This window comes from Equus caballus, chromosome 1 (genome assembly GCF_041296265.1).
Source record: "Equus caballus isolate H_3958 breed thoroughbred chromosome 1, TB-T2T, whole genome shotgun sequence".
NCBI classification, from domain to species: domain Eukaryota; kingdom Metazoa; phylum Chordata; class Mammalia; order Perissodactyla; family Equidae; genus Equus; species Equus caballus.
This window is the reverse complement of record NC_091684.1, coordinates 59,617,608-59,633,277: the sequence shown is the minus strand read 5'-3', so window position 1 is coordinate 59,633,277 and position 15,670 is coordinate 59,617,608. Positions and strand designations below refer to the sequence as shown.

At 57.2% G+C, this 15,670-nt stretch overlaps 1 protein-coding gene across 6 annotated transcripts in view; it reads right to left on the bottom strand.

The window, feature by feature from the left end:
* The window catches only part of ADAMTS14 (ADAM metallopeptidase with thrombospondin type 1 motif 14), an 83,042-nt gene extending 69,273 nt beyond the window's left edge, over positions 1-13,769 (bottom strand). For all 6 annotated transcript variants that reach the window (XR_011437415.1, XR_011437416.1, XM_023644388.2 and 3 more), the window contains exons 1-2: positions 13,541-13,769; positions 11,404-11,846 (exon numbers count right to left, since the gene is read on the bottom strand). Coding sequence is in view for 4 of the 6 variants with exons in the window: in XM_023644388.2 (XP_023500156.1) it covers positions 11,404-11,846; positions 13,541-13,622 (525 nt within the window). In the remaining 2 variants the exon portion in view is untranslated. The remainder of the gene's footprint in view (positions 1-11,403; positions 11,847-13,540) is intronic.
* Between the last annotated feature and the right edge of the window lie 1,901 nt (positions 13,770-15,670).

The following is a 15,670-nucleotide window of genomic DNA, read 5'->3' as shown; positions in this document are numbered from 1 at the left end:
TTCCCTTTTGGAATTACTAGCAAGAAAAATACCCCCACTACAGCCACACGGGACCTGTTCCGTACCTGGCACCACATGTGTTGGCACAGGCTCCCATGCCTCTGCCCCTGCCGTCAGCTGTGCCATCAGTGTCCTGCCGACCCAGCTCAGACGTTACCCCATCATCGCTCCCTCCTCCGGGCCCGGTGGCTCCAGGTGCCGCTCCACCCCAGGCCAGGAGTGTCCGTCTATCCCTCTTCTAGACGTGAGCTTCAGGAGGACAGGGACGGGTCCACGCCATGGGACCGACTTCAGAACAAAACCACCTTAAATAAACATTTTGGGGGCCACGCCCACAAACAAACTCCCCTGGGCATATTGCCCTTAATGAGGGAGCTGCTCTCCCACAAAACGTGGCCATGGCTTAGGGGACTATGAATTACGAGGTGACAAAGTACCAAGCACTCAGGGCACCCAGGCTGGCAGACTGGCAGCTACGAACACAAGGTCTCCATGGGCTGGGGACACTGATGCAAGTGTGGCTCCTGCCAGCCTCAAGGGGCAGGAATGAACCTCTGCTGCAGGGCGAGGGTGGCTTGGGGGGCACAAGGGTTTTCTGGACAGATCAAAGGTATAAATATTTGGTCGGCTTAAAAGCACAGGCTGACAAAGGGCTTCAGGCAGCCCACTGGGAACAGGGTTTGCATTCAGACCCACCATGTCCTGACAAACACGCCCACCCTCGGACATTTCCCTGAAGGGGCCTGTTCTGCCCCCTCTGCCGTGCTACGGAAAGCAGAAGAAAAGGAGACTGCAGCGTTTTAAAAGTTCCATGACATGTAATGTGTGCATAACAGCAGCCCACTGCCTTCCAGTATTTCCACAATGGATAAAACAGCAGCAGTGGTGACTCAGGGCTGAGAAACACCAGAGGGTTCCGTTTGAGCGTCAAATCCCACTAACGGGGTGGTTGATATTTGTTTTTTCTCAGTTGGCTTCCCAGTTTTTGGGAGAACAATGACATACAGGGGTTGAGCAGCCCACCCCCGCAGTGGGAGCCTCATAAACACCGCCACTCAGGACCCAGGCCCAAGGACTCCCAGGACGCCCCCTGAGCGGCGCTTCAGCATTCAAGCTCCGAAGCCGTTGCCACGGCCACTGCATCACTGCCCAGCACAGGGTGTAGCACCTTGAGTCGCTGCTCACATTTACTCAGTTCTTTTCCACTGACTCAGGAGGGGCCGGGTGGGGTCCTGAGGAAGCACTGGACTGGGAGTCAGGGGCCCAGACCCCACAGCCCTGACAGTTGCTGCATGAGCCTGGGTGAGTCTCTTCCCTCCCCTGAGCCTCAGCTTCCTCATCTGAAAGAGGAAGAGGGGACCAGGAGGCTCCCAAAGGCCCTTGCAGCCACAGCTGTCCACACTCAGGCCAAAGCCAGAATGAACTGTGGACACAACGCTGAGCTGTGATTCCCCACTGGAGGGTCCATAACACGACGATCATCTGTGCTAACAGGGCACTCCTGGTGCTACCAAGGATGAGGCAGCCCGCAGATATTACTATTATCGTTGTTGTTGTTTCTAAGGCTTTGAAGGCAGGGCACGGCCTGCATGCTGACAATGGAAGGCCCAGCCTGGCAGATGGTTTGGAAACTTCAGGGTCCAGGGAATGCGGAAATTCCCTGGGTCCTCACCGAGGGCCCGCCCCTGGGCCTCCACCACGCTGAGGCTGGGAGGCGGAGGGAAGGCAAGCGCAGCCCCCAGGACACGCATCAGCCCGCAGGGCGGCCTCTGGACCGCCATCCCTCCAGCCAGCTTGAAGACATGAGCAAGAAAAATGATTCCAGCCTCTCTTGCCGGAATGGAGGCTGGCTCTGCTTGGGAGGAGCGGCAGGGAGGCAGTGTCTGGCTTTGATTCCATATCATAAATAAGTCATTAATGCAGAGCAGACGGCAAGGCACAGCCATGGGGAGACCAGGGAGGTGAGACTGCAAGATCAGACCACCTTGAGGACTGGAAAACTCCAGGACCCAGACCCTGGGCGTCTGCTCAGACAGAGGCCCAGACAGGATGGGGCCTTCCGGGAAGCAAGAAGAGCATGGAGATGGGCGACCAGGGGTCTGAAAACGAACCTACTGCAGATCCTGCCTCAGTTTCAGTGTTTATTCGGAGTGATCAACAATAATCATAAAAGCTACCACTTACTAGGCCCTGTGGCAGTACTGTCAGTGCTTGATTTCTAATCAATAAAACCACAAGGTAGGGATACCCACTTTACAGATGCAGAAACTGAGGCTCAAGAGGTCAAGCCACTCGCCTAGGGTCGGTAGGGAGAAATAATGCAAAGGTGGCTGCAGCAGTCACTCCTGTCTGCACCCCTCTGTGCAACGAGACTTGGCCACCCTTCCCCTCAAGAGGTGGAGTCCGTCTGCCCACTCTTGGAAAATGTAGTCTGGCCCGGGGCCCACTCTGACCAACAGCACAGAAGCAACATTATGTGAATTCCAAAGCCGGGCCTTAAGAAGTCTTGCAGCTTCTGCCTCGCCCTCTTGGAAGGCGACCCTGAGACTCCCATGAAAGAAGCTGGCCTTGCCCACCGGAGGATGAGAGGCCACAGGGAGGAGAACTGAGGCTGTGCAGCCAACAGCCAGCACCAATGGCAGATGTGTGAGGGGAGCCCACTGGGACCTTCTGGCCCAGCCCAGCCTCCAGCTACGGGCCATCACATGAGGGCCCAGGAGCCACCCGCGGAGGAGCTGCCCAGCCACCCTACCAAGCGTGAGGGAGGATCCATTGTTGTTTTGAGGTCCTCAGTTTTAGCTGGTTTGTTACGCAGCAGTGGGTAACTGATACAGCCCCTCAGTTTCCCCACACTGTCTCCCCAGGAAGACCTGTGCTGCCCCCCTCCCGGGACTTGGCTGAGAGCAAGGCACCCCACGCTGACCACTGCCCCTGCCTGCGGCCCCCAGGCCCTCCGGCCCCCTGGGCAGGAAGTGGCCACAGAGGATGCATGAAGAATAAGATGGGCTGCAGGCTACTTTCCACCAGAGGACCCACGGTCACCCTGTGGGGTGGGTCATGAGAAGTTCCCTCTCACTTCAAAGGGACAATTTCTGGTTTTCATTGTACAGACATAAATTCTATGAAGCGGCCCCAGGGTTTCCCAGGGAACTGGGCGATGTGAATAGTGAACGGGATGACCCAGGTGGCACCCTTGGGGAGGATGCAAGCTCTAGAGCCAGAAGCTCGCTGGTGACGGGAGGGAGGCAAAGCAGCTTCACGTCGCACACCCACGGGGCATGGCTGTGTGGGGCACACGCTGGGGCACACTCAGGGACAGTGTGCCCCAGCTGACCTGCAACATCAGCCGGGGTGCAGGAGAGCAAATGGTGGTGCGTGTGCCACATCCATCATCGCCGACCTGAGGCAGATGGCAGTCAGCCATGGAGAGAATGACAGGCGTGCTGTCCGCTGTCCCTCCTCATCTAACAGGGGGAGAAGATGCAAACGTGAGCACCAGGCCACCTCTGGCAGCCAGCCCTCGCACTCTCTCCCCGTCAGCTCACCCGGCGTCCAGAGAGCCTGCCCTGTGCAGGGGTCGTAGGGGCACACAGGTGACCGAGCTCAGACCCTGCCTTTGGGAGCCCAGTGGGAACATTCCGGGCGAGAATGCAAACTGGGGTGAGGAGCTAGTTGCAGCCTAGGAAAACTAACAGGCCTGAGTGAGACAGAGACCGGATGGGCTCTGCCCGCCTAGCTGAAGGCCCAGAAGTTGAAGACCCCTGGGGGGTCAAGCAGACACGCAGGGTGCTCTTGACCACCTCTTCTTTCCTGTCACCATCTCCTCAGACCCAGCGGACTCAACCTATAAATCCATACCATCTAACAGTAACTGCTGCAGCATATCAGGTACTGAGCTAAGAAGCCCTTGGCAGCTCTATGAAGTGACTATATTATGATCCCCGCCTTACAGATGAGGAAACTGAGGCACAGAGAGGTTCAGAAATTGCCCAATGCCACACAGCATGTAAAAGGCAGAGGTGGGATTTCAACCCAGGTGGTCTCTTCCCCCAGGTCATGTTCAAGGCCCCTGCACGTACTGCCTCACTGGGAATCCACGGCCTCCTGCTAATAACCCTGCTATGTTTGGTCCATACACTGTCTTAAAAAATAGAACACTTAGCTTAAAAATCCATATTTCTGATATCTCCTTAAAATACTCAAAGATCCTGATACGCAGATGGGCCCCCTTTACACAGGGCATGCCCTCTCCAGGTGGCCGCCATCACAGCTCCCCACTAGAACCTGGCCCTCTTCTCTGTCTCGTGTTACTCCCTGCTCCTGGAGGCAGCTGAAATCGCGGCCTGTTCCCAGCCCTGTGCTCACTTCTTGGAGAAATGCAAAAGTTTAAGACCCAGTCTCTGAATTCTGGGAACCAGTGGCTGAGATGAGGGATGCATCAAGCAGAGGGAAGGGAGAGGCACCGTGGGAGGTGTGAACAGCACAGGCGCAGGCAGGGAGGCTGCAAGGTGAGGCGAGAACACCCCGGGCTGGCTGCAGCGGGGGTGGGAGTGTGCAGAGCAGGAGACGCCATGGAGCTGGAGAGGGAGGTGGAGCAAGGAGGTGAGGCCTACACCCGCGTGGGACAGGTGGCCTACAGGCCAAGATGGACGGGGACAGGCCAGCTGTGTGGCGGGGTGAGGGCACCGCTGAAACTCCAGGCTTCCCGCTCCACAGCCCCAGGGCAGGGGTGGGCAGTGGGGCTGAGCCAGGGCTTCCCAAGGAGCTGCCAGGACAGGCCACTCACTCCCCAGCCAGCAAGGAGCAGCCCCCAAGGTGAAGACAGGTGCTGGCCCAAGGACACCAATGAGCCACAGGCACATCTGCTGCACCAGCCCTACACCAGCATGCTGCTGGAAGATTAGTATCTTCCCCAAATACTAATGTGACTCCTGTTACTAACCTCCCATGGCTCCCTATGGCCACAGGGCCAAGTCTAAGCTCCATGGTGAGGCAGAGATTTCCAAACGACATTTTCACCAAGCCGGCCCCTCCCATAGATAGCTGGGATGACTTGCCATGTCCTGAATCCTGTGAAGATATAGGATTTCCTTCCCTGCAGAATGCCTACAATTCCTACCTCTTGGCTTTAAAAACTCCTGCTGATGCTTTAAAACCCCACCCAAAGGTCCCCTCCCCTGGGAACCCTTTCCTGAGCACCTGTCCTCAGTACTCATCTCTAGGCCACCCACGGAGGGTTTTACGCCCCCTGCAGCCCCACAAACACTGAAGGTTAGTCTTCTGGAGCCCTGGGAGAGAGCGCGGAGCTCATCCCTGCGTTCCCAGGACCTAGTCAAGGGCCCATACATGATTAATGGGACACTCCACTTGGCACCTCTCAGTGTCCCCCACTCCCAGAAGGCATCTGGGGTCACTACAGACCAGCTGTAGTGCGCGCCCACGCACTGAGCAAGCACCATCCTGCTCGTTCTGCAGAGAAAGCTGTCGCAGCAGGAGGGAGGTGCATTCCCCAACCCAGGAGCCAGGGGCGGCCTCAGACTCTCCTCAGAGCACACTGAGAATCCGCACGCTGTTGCAATACAAGGGACTAACGACATTTACGGTATTTTTCACTATTAACAATAACTAATTACTGTAGTGATTACTGTAAAAAATTAATAAATATTGCTATTAATAATCACTGAAATAAGCCCCATTTTTCAAGGCCCTACCATACCCCAGACTCTTCACCTTTTTACGTTATTTATTTAATCCTCTGAACAACCCTTTAGATGGTCTCTCTTTTCCCCGCTTACAGACAAGGAATCTCAGCAGAGAGATTTAGAAACTCATCCAAGGTCCCACAGCTGGTCTGTGTCAGAGCAGGGACCCCGCGCTTTCTGCCCCCCTAGACTGTCTCCTCATAATTACTGCTAACAACGCCTGTCAGGGCCCTTCTATGGGCCGGGCACTTTTTGTAACAATTTCATTGAGATATAATTCACCTACCATACGATTCACTTGTTTAAAGTGTAGGATTTAAGGGTTTTAGTACATGCACAGAGTCGTGCAGCCACCACCACAATTTTAGAACATTTCATCACCCCACAGAGAAGCCCTGGTCCTTGCTGCCGTCAGTCTCGATCCCCGACTGTAACCCCATCTTAAAGATAAGAGGAGGAGGCTGAGAGAGCTTCTGTGACTTGCACAACCTCAGGCAGGGAAGAAGCGGGGCTGGGGCTCAGCCTCCCGCCCTCTCCCCACGCCGCCTGCCAGGGGTCTACTCTGTAACCCGCTAAAAATGCACGATCTACGGAAGGTGGAAAACGGAACCAGATGTGACAAATCTTACACGTGCGGCTGCTCCTGCGCCAGGCCTGTGACTCACAGAGGCTCTGAAGGCAAAGGGGGGACGCACAGCGCAGCCCAGCCTCCACCACCCCAGGGAAGGGCAGCGAGGCCCGAGACCCAGAGAGGCCGAGGCGGCAACAGAGGAAACAGCCTTTCAGGAGGCTGGGAGTCCAGGTTCCAGGTGGTACACGGGGTCCCCACTCCACTGACCCCATTCCTGCACCCCACAACCCCTCCAGGACCCACAAAGAACTGGCCCCCGACCCAGGCCTCCATGTTTCTCCCAGGAATTCAGAGCCACAACTGCTAGCAGAGAGTCTGTTCTGCACCTGGCCCCCAACCAGGGGCCCTGAGACGACCCAGGCCCTCCCTACCCGCACACCCTCAGAGGTTGGGGGCACAGGAGGGAGGCTCTGAAGAGCGGTCCATCAAGTTGCTGCTGCTGCCTGGGCACAGTCCCAATCTGGGACCCAAGGGCCTGACAGCTGCCCCCAACCCCAGAGGAAACACTCTGCAGGTAGGGCTGGGCCTCCCCACATCTTATTTCCTTCCTCCAAACACCCTCAAGCCTGCCTGGGTCAATTGCTCTCTCTGCTGGCCAGGGGCCTGGCACTTTCTTTCATGTTTATAATGTTTGAACAGCCTTGGCTCAGTGCCACCTCTTCCAGGGAGCCTTCCTAGATGCCCTAACCAAAATAAATTGGTCCTGGGGTCGGCCCGGTGGCACAGCGGTTAAGTTCACATGTTCCGCTTCTCAGCAGCCCAGGGTTCGCCGGTTCAGGTCCTGGGTGTGGACATGGCACTGCTTGGCAAAGCCATGCTGTGGTAGGCGTCCCACATATAAAGTAGAGGAAGATGGGCACGGATGTTAGCTCAGGGCCAGTCTTCCTCAAAAAAAAAAAATTAAATAAATAAATAAATAAATCGGTCCTTCCACTGCTGCCTCACACAGGACTGTAATTTGTCTGCTTTTATGTCTGGGTCCCCATTACCTGCAAACTCATCCAGGGCAGGGGTCTTGGGTCCCTCATTCCTGGGTCCCTCCCAACCCCCTCCTCTGGCCATGATACACGAGGCCCTCCAGAAGAGCAGGGGGGAAGTGAGACAAAGCGCTCATCCCTCAGTTTTAGTCATGAATTAACCACAGCGCACAGACCCCTCCAAACGTCTGTCCCAGGCGCCCTCGGGTGAGTGGCCCCCCGGATGGCAGAAGTGGAGGGGTGATGGTCGCTGACTCCCACTGCAGGCTCCAGTTGGAAATGAGGATCAAGCCACAGGTCTAGACACGGTGCTTCTCACCAGAGCAGCCAAGATCCACACGGCTGCCAGTCTGTCCGCACAGAGGGGGTTTTCTTCAGACTGTCTCACAACTGGAAGGTTCGCTCAGCCATGAGGGCCAAGCTTGGGACTGGTATCTTTTCCTCTCTGTACCTGCAGCCCAGCCCAGGCCTGGCATGGAGCAGGCCCAGGACCAGCCAGGGAGGGAGGAGTCCACCACAGGTTTATGGGACCTGGCTTCAAACTCCCCCAGCAAAGCCTGCCCCGTGTCACACAGTGCCACTGCCGGAGCTGGAAGGAGCTCCGAGCTCATCCATTCCAGCCTCCAAGATGCACCCAGGAGGTGAGTGAGGCCCAGAGAAGGAGGGCAGCTGGCCCAGGGTCACACAGCCATGTCTTCCAACTCCCGGCCCAGACTCTTTTCAGGTAACAGGCTGCCACATCCCCACTCTGGGCCCCCTCTCCTATCCTGCCCTTCCTTCAAGGTCAGACCAAGGCCCACCTGCCCAGTGAATCTTCTGGGATCCCACCCCCAGCCCTGCCCAGCGTGGTGCTCCCTCACTTGCTTGCTCAAGCTCTTCCTTCTGCCCACAATGCCCTCCCCACCCACTGGCCCCAGCAAACTTCTACTCATCCTTCAAGGCCCAGTTCAAATACCACCTTCTCTAACACCAAAGATAATAATCACTCCCATTTACTGAGGACACACCCGCATTGTGCTCTGGAAAACCAACAGGTTAATGTTGAAACTACCTGTGGGGTACCCCCTGCGTGGCACCCAAGGTCCTTGAGGGCAGGGACCTGACTCTCTGCAAAGCAGGGTAAAAATGTCTACATACCTCATATGACTGAAGGGCTTGCAAACTGTAAAGTCCGGTGCTAACAGAAGCTATCTGTATTATCTTCATATGTGCCCCCGTGACTCAGTTTCCTCATCTACACAGCGGGTAGAGTTAATGAACGCATGTGAGAGTGTGCACTGTGCCTGGGCTGTGGGAAGGACTCGTTACCGCTGCTGTCATTATTGGTGTCACTTTCATTTTCTTACATCTCCCTGTGGACCCTGCCCACAGCCAGCGCTCTGTACACATCTTTTTGGAATGAATGACTTCCACACTTGAGATGTTGAAGAAGATGGGTTGAAACCCAGAGACCACATAAGGATGCAGAGTCGAATCTTATCATCACAGAAATGCTGCACTGTGGCCTCTGAGCCCGAAGTTGGCTCAGCCGGGTCACTGTGAACAGCTCCTCGCTCTCACAGGACACAGGGCAGTTTTCTGGAGTGGCCGGAAGTGAGGAAATCTCTGCCCTGGGGAGGCCTTTGTGCTGGGCTGTGGCCCCTGTCAGGGACATGGGCGGCGAGCCCGCTGGGAGCTGGAGTTAGGGACTGGCTTCTGGAGACAGCTGAGGGCACAAGCAGGGGCCTGGTGCTAAGCAGGGCCCCAGCCCGAGGCTCAGGCCATGAGGTCCCACCAAGGGTGGGGAAAAGAGGTGGGGGTGCCCATGGAGCCATACCCGGGGCCTCAGTTCCACTGCGGAACCGGCTGCCAGAAGTCCATGCCTGGACAGCCTCTGAGACCTGATCCAGCTTCTGCAAACGTCACACAGAAGCCATTTCCGTCTGCCAGGGAGCATCAGTGCAGCCCCTCTCTGGACAAACGAGAAGAGTAAAGCCCAGAAATGGCAAGTGACTTGCCCAAGTCACACAGCTGATGAGAACATTCACTCAGAGGCCACCAAAAGTCAGCAACACCGGCTGAGCCATGCCCGGCCCAGGCCCACTGAGCAGCCTCCCGCTCCAGCAACCAGAGAGCAGCTTGTCGTCGTGTACACTGCACCGCATGGCCATGTGACCTTGATCAGGGGGCGCTGGGCCAGGGACCTTCGTGGCTACGGTCCCTGCAGCCCCTAGCAGTTCAGTGACCACTTGTCAACGGTCTGCTGGGTTGGTTCAGTGACAAAGAGATTCTCAGGGTGCAAAGGGGGTAGACAGTCACCTACTAATGGTGACAATCATCCACGCATGTCTCCCTTTATGCACCCAGGGTCCTTCTATGGAGGTTGTCAAAGAAGCGGGAGCCCCAGCTCCGTCCCTGGACAGCTTAAGTCTACGTGGCTGATGACCTTAGGAGGTCACCAGGCAATTCAGCCAAGCCACTGGTTTGCCCTGGCACTTTCTGTCTCTCCCTCTGCAAAGACACTGCATCCCTGGATGATTCCGTACATCACTTTGGATTTTCAAACCAAAACTTGTGGCCACAGCACAGCGCGAGTCAGCAGGCTGACCGAGGGCTCGTGCCGCACGGAGCTGCTGAGTCAGGGCGGGCGGCTGCCGGGCCTCAGAACAAGGGCTCCACCTCCTCCAGCCCTCCTGACGACCTGGGCTTCTCCAAGTCTGCTCCACAGAACCCTTGTATTCTGAGTGATTCCCGTGTGCTCAACTTTGAGAACTGCCTAGACCACACCTCTCAAGGGGCCCTATTGCCTCGAATGGGGCAAAAATTGGTTCTTTGGAAGGCAAAAAATGTACTCTTCTTATATATAAAGATATACATACAGTTTATAAAAAGATATTCAGTACATCTGTGGTATTAAAATGTCATGAGAGGGCAATTAGGAAAAAATGTCTAAAAAGGCTCCTCAAGAAGGTGATAATGAAAAAAAGATTTAGAAACACTGGCCTAGACAAAGGCAGCAGTGACATTCAGAGGAAGACCCCTCCTAAGAAGAGGAAGATGGTGAGAAGTGCTCCCAGCCCTGCCCATGAGGAAAGACCCCTCCTTTTCATCCCCCCCATCTCACGCAGCCCTCTCTTACAGCCGAAGGGCCAAGGGGCAAGTGGGTCCTCTCCTGGGACACATCAGCTCATCCCTGGCAGAGTAGAGACCATGGACAGAGTGCCACCTGGGCCCTGGGGCTGCCACTCAGGCTCACGAGGGCCTGACACACCAAAGATGGAGCAGCGAGGGGCACAAGATCCAGCACAAATTGAGCACGAGAAAGAGGGAAGCCACTGGTGGCCTTCTGGTTTGCAACACGGAGCCAACTAGCAGGGGTGTTCCCTGCACCTGGGAAGAGGGTCCGAAGAAAGAGCTCACAGAGCTTGCTTCGGACCAGGAACAGGGGGATGAGGAGGACATGGCAGTTAGAACACTAACAGTGGTTAACACGACAGAGCCTTGACCACATGCCAGGCAGGTGCCAACCACCAACCATGCTGCCCAGCGATGTAGGCCACATTTTCACCACCAGAGCATCAGCTCCATGAGGGCAGGGACCCTGTCTGTCTCGGGCACTTCCATATGGAGGGCCTAAACACTGCTGGGTACATGGGACATGTGCAGTAAATGTGTGCAGAATGACTAAATTCTTGCTTCACGCATAAGGGAAAGAACCACAGGGAGGGCAAGGACCATACCCGGAGCCTCATGGTTAGTGAGTGGCACAGCCAGGATTCATCCCCAGCGGAGCCCACCCTCCTCACCCCAGCGTGTGTCTGGGCTCACAGATCCCTGACAGGTGAGTCGTGGTCCTGGTACATCAGCAGATGGTGAGGGGCTGAACAGGATAAGGTACCATCCTAACTCTGCCACTTCACACCTGGCAGAGTGTGGACCTGGGAGCCAGCAGGGCATGCAGGGTTCTCTGTGGAAGGCGGCGAAGCCTCCGCCTGCACACGGTGCCCATAGGAATCCCAAACACAGGGGAGCCAAGGAGAAACCATGTCAGCCTGGCTCAGACGGCCAGGGACTGGGGCGGGGCGTGGGGTGAGGGATGTAGGTTGTTCCTTACCAATCCGTCGCAGTTGCTGATGGCGACAGCTGCCCCAGGCATGCCCGTGACACCCCCAGTATAGACACACTCCCGCCGCAAGGGCTGCCGGAACAGCTCCTGGAAATCCTCCTGCCACTGCACCGAGGCTCCGGGCACCACCAGCCGCTGGTTGGGTTGCAGGTGCAAGTGCAGTTTGTCCCCAAAAATAGTGACGTTGAAGTAGAGGGAGGGGCGCCCCGCCCAGCCAGGCCGCAGCGTTGCTCCTTCGGGGCGCCGGGGGCTTCGGGCCACCCGGAAGTGACTGGAGTGTGACAGTGGTGCGGGTGGCCTGTCCACTATCGCACTCCCTGCGGAGGCTGCTGCTGGCCCTGACACCACGTGGGAGAGGAAGCGTCCCCGAAAATCTGTGCTGCAGGGCACTGTCACATCATAGTCACCAAGCTTTCCGGAGAGGTGCAGCTCTGTTGGAGGTAAACCAAGAGTTACTTCAATGCAGCCTGTGCAGAGGGAAGGGAAGCCAGAAATCCCAAGGGGGCAGGGAGGGATCTGCAAGCCTGAGCATCACCTGGGAGGGACCCCTTGGCCCAAGCTCATCCATTCCCCATCCAGCGCTTCCTGAGCCCCTGGATCTCCGCACCCCGATGAATGGTGTTCAAGTACTTTGTGGACACAAATTGCTCCCTGTAGTCCCCAGGTCCTTGTTAAACTTAGCGGAAGAAAACAAATGATGCCAAACAGTCCTGTCACTCTGGCAACAAGCCTTCCAACCTTGGGCACTTGGAGGAAAGGACTGGAATTCTCCGAATGCCCCCAGGGCAAAGAGAGGGAAGGCCGGACCTGTCCAAACTCCCCCAGTGTGCTGAAGCCACCAGCCCAGCCTGGGGCAGCGCCCTCGTCGCCAAGCTCTGGGAACACGGCTGGCAAAACAAACACACCTAGAAACCCAGGGGATCCTGGGCACGCGTCAAGGAGAAAGGAGGAGCGGAGAGAGAAGGGAGGGGACACAGGCCTGTAGTTTTCCAAGTTTAGAAAGAGAAGTTTTTAAGCAGCACAGTGGCTGCTGAGATTTCTACGTGGCCCAGCCCCAAGCCGGGTAAATATAGATCTTCAAAAATAAAAGGAGGCGCACGGGGTGACCTGCCCACTCGGACTGAATTAAGTGTGAGGTCATGGCCCCACGCTCCAGGCTGCACGCCAGTGGCCCCATCCTCACGCAGCTTTCCCGGAGCCCAGCCAGGCCGGGCAGGAATGACAGCTCCCTGGCTTCCAGGCCTGGTGATTCACGGATACAGTTTGGGAGGAATTTTCATTTCTGTGCGGCTCTATCTCTTGCCTCCCCAACCCCCTTCACGGCACTGATAAGACCTGGAAAATGATGGGTCCTGAAAATGCCCCATGTCCAAAGCAGTTATGGGTGGGGGAGGACTAACCCTCCTCAGGTTTTACCCATTACAGCAGAAGACCCCCCAACACTTCAGCTAGAGAGATCCTGCTCTGGTACATGAACAGAGCTCACAGACAAGCAGGCACCCTGCCTGGAAATGACTGGAGCCCCCTCTCCATGCTCAGAGCCCCCAGGAAGGCACCCCACACTGCAAGGTGAGGGTGGAGAGTGTCTGGTCTGGGGAGTGAGGGTGTCTGCAGAGAGCGCACAGAGAGAATGCTGGGGGAGAGAAATGTAAGTGTGTTTCCATGCAGAAGTGTGGGTGAGCGCTGGTGCTCACTGGGGTATAAGACAACCACCTGCCAGAATGATTCTGTGCATGTGACAGACACATGCACACACATACACACACATGCACACACGGATACAAGTTGGAGACAAAGATACTGAAAGAGAAAGACACACAGGAGAGACAGAGAGAGAGAAACACAGAGACAAAGAGACAGATACACAGCCCCTAAGAAGAGGCTCCGTGTTCCCAAATCCTCTCCTGGGATCTCTCTCTACATCTTGTGGCAGAAAGGGAGAGAAATCGCAGAACAGCGTCGGTGGCACATGGGAAAGGAAAGCGAGCTCAGCCCTGGTGTGCGCACCGCCTCCCACCCGCTCCAAAGCTGCTGTCTCTTGGGGCACCCTTGGGCCACCCTGACCCGAGTGCACCCCGGCCCCCACGCGCCCCCACACGCCCCCGCGCGCCCGGCCCGCACTCACCTGGGGTCCGGCTGCCCGCGGCGGCGCAGAGCGCACAGTGCAGGGGCAGCAGGCAGGACAGCAGCGCACCGAGCGGAGCCATGTGGCCGCGCGGGGACGCGGGCCGGGCAGGCGTCCGAGCCCCGAGCCCCAGGCTGCGGGCTAGGCTGGGGCGCGCCTGGGGCTGCTCGCGGGCCGGCCGGCCGGTCTCCGCCTTCTCCGCCGACGCTTCTTCCCGCCTCGCAGCCTCCTGCCCACCCGCTCCCGGCCCCCCGCGCGGCGCCGCCGGCTGGACCGCTGGCTCCGGGCACCCGAGGCTGCCGGCAGGCGAGCGGAGCGGCCAACGCGCCAGCGCCCCTGTGCCAACTGCTGGCCACTCAGCCCGCCCGAGCCGGGACGCTCCAGGACGGGGCCGGAGCCGGGCGAGGGGGTGGTGGGGCGGGCCTTGGGTGGGCACTCTGGCGGGGCGGGGCGGGGTTGGAGCGGGGGGCGCCGTGCGCCCGGGGGGCGGGGCGCTGGGCTGGGGAGTGCGCGGCCGGGCCGGATCGGAAGTGCCACGCGGAACCAGAGCTGGGGCTCCGGGCGTCCTGGGCGCGTGTCCCCTCAAACGCCTGGGCTCCCCTGCAGTGACGGCCGGTAGCCGCTTTCCTTGGGCTTCTCCGCCCCCCTTGCTCAACCGTAGGGCCGGCTCTCCAGAGCCTCGGGCCGAAGAGATGTCTGACTGCATTTGGGTGGGGAAGCTATGAGCACCCCACCTCGAGAGGGAGCATCTCCTCCTTTCTTTCATAACGGTCTTGATGCCCCCACTGACCTTCGACTCCTTGGATCCACCCATTTTGCAGATTGCGGCTGCCTGCGCCCCCAAGTGCTGTGACTGGCCTGGGTCCTAGTCAAGAGCCGGGGAGCAAGTGAGGGGAGAGCCCTGCTTCCCGGTCAGACAGCCCTGATTGAAGTCCTAGCCATGAGCCTCCATCTCCGCATCTGTGAAATGGGTGCTAACTGCAGCGCTTAGTAGATGTTGGATAAATGGTAACCGTCGTCTCCTTCCACCACTGGCCCCAATAGCACCTGCCACACAGCCCCGGGTGGGGACAGCCACCAGGTGAGAGTGGGTGCTATTCTGCAGTGTTGCTGAGACCAGCTCAGTAGTCAGGGCAAGCAGCCAGCTCCTGCCTTACTCTGTAAATGTGTTCCTAACAGTTTGCAAATGAACTGCATTTCGGGCAATCCAGAGGTGGGAACTGAAGAAACGAGAATTTTTTTTTAACTGTGGAATAAAGAACCTTTGTGTAAAGTGTATAAAGACCCCTACTCTTTCTGCTTTTGAGTTCAAACATTTTGTTGTGGGGCTTTCTTAAAGGAAGGCCAACTCGTGGACAGAAATTCTCTGACCAGACTTCTCTTGGGAATCCCTTGGTCCCCTGAGAGAGGACTCGGGTTCCTGCCCTCTTCTCCCCACGTGAGGTCTCCCATTCTACACCCTTGCTGGGCTCTGAATGTGTTTCTGCCCTGAGAGCAGAGAGCTGGAATCTTCATCCTCGTGGCCCCAGGACCTGGCTCAGGGCCTCCTGAGAGGCAGTGCTTGTGGAATGAATGAAATGACATCGAGGTTTTGCAGGTCAGTGCATTTATGAAGCAGGTTCAGGCAGCTGAAGTGATGTGTTCCGGGTCTCAGAGCTCATTCGAAGCAGAGCCGGTGTCAGAACCCAGAGTCTGGAGAGAGAGACACGATTAGGAGTCAGGAGACCATTCTAGGCCGGACTTTGCCAAGTACAGGCCATGTGACAAGGGCAAGTCGTTTCCCCCTCTGAGCTGCAGGACCTCGTCTGTCAAAGGGGAAACCGTGAGGGTCACAGGAGGCGTAGACGAAAACCCTGAAGTCCTGTGCAGGTGCAGAGAGTGCTCCACTCCAAGCAACATCAGAGCATCCAGTTGCTTGGAAATGGCACCACCAAGCTGATCGAGATTAAGTTCAGGAAGAGGAGAGTTTCTGCTCCTTTAAGATCTGTGAAGCCAAGAGCCAGACTGTGGTTGTGTGTGAGGGCTGGTGGAGCAAGAATGGGAGGGGTACGTGTGTGTCCGTGGCAGCTTAGAGAAGAGGCTGTGAGATGGCCGGGCTGGATCTGTCTTCATTCCGGCCCTCCGCAAACC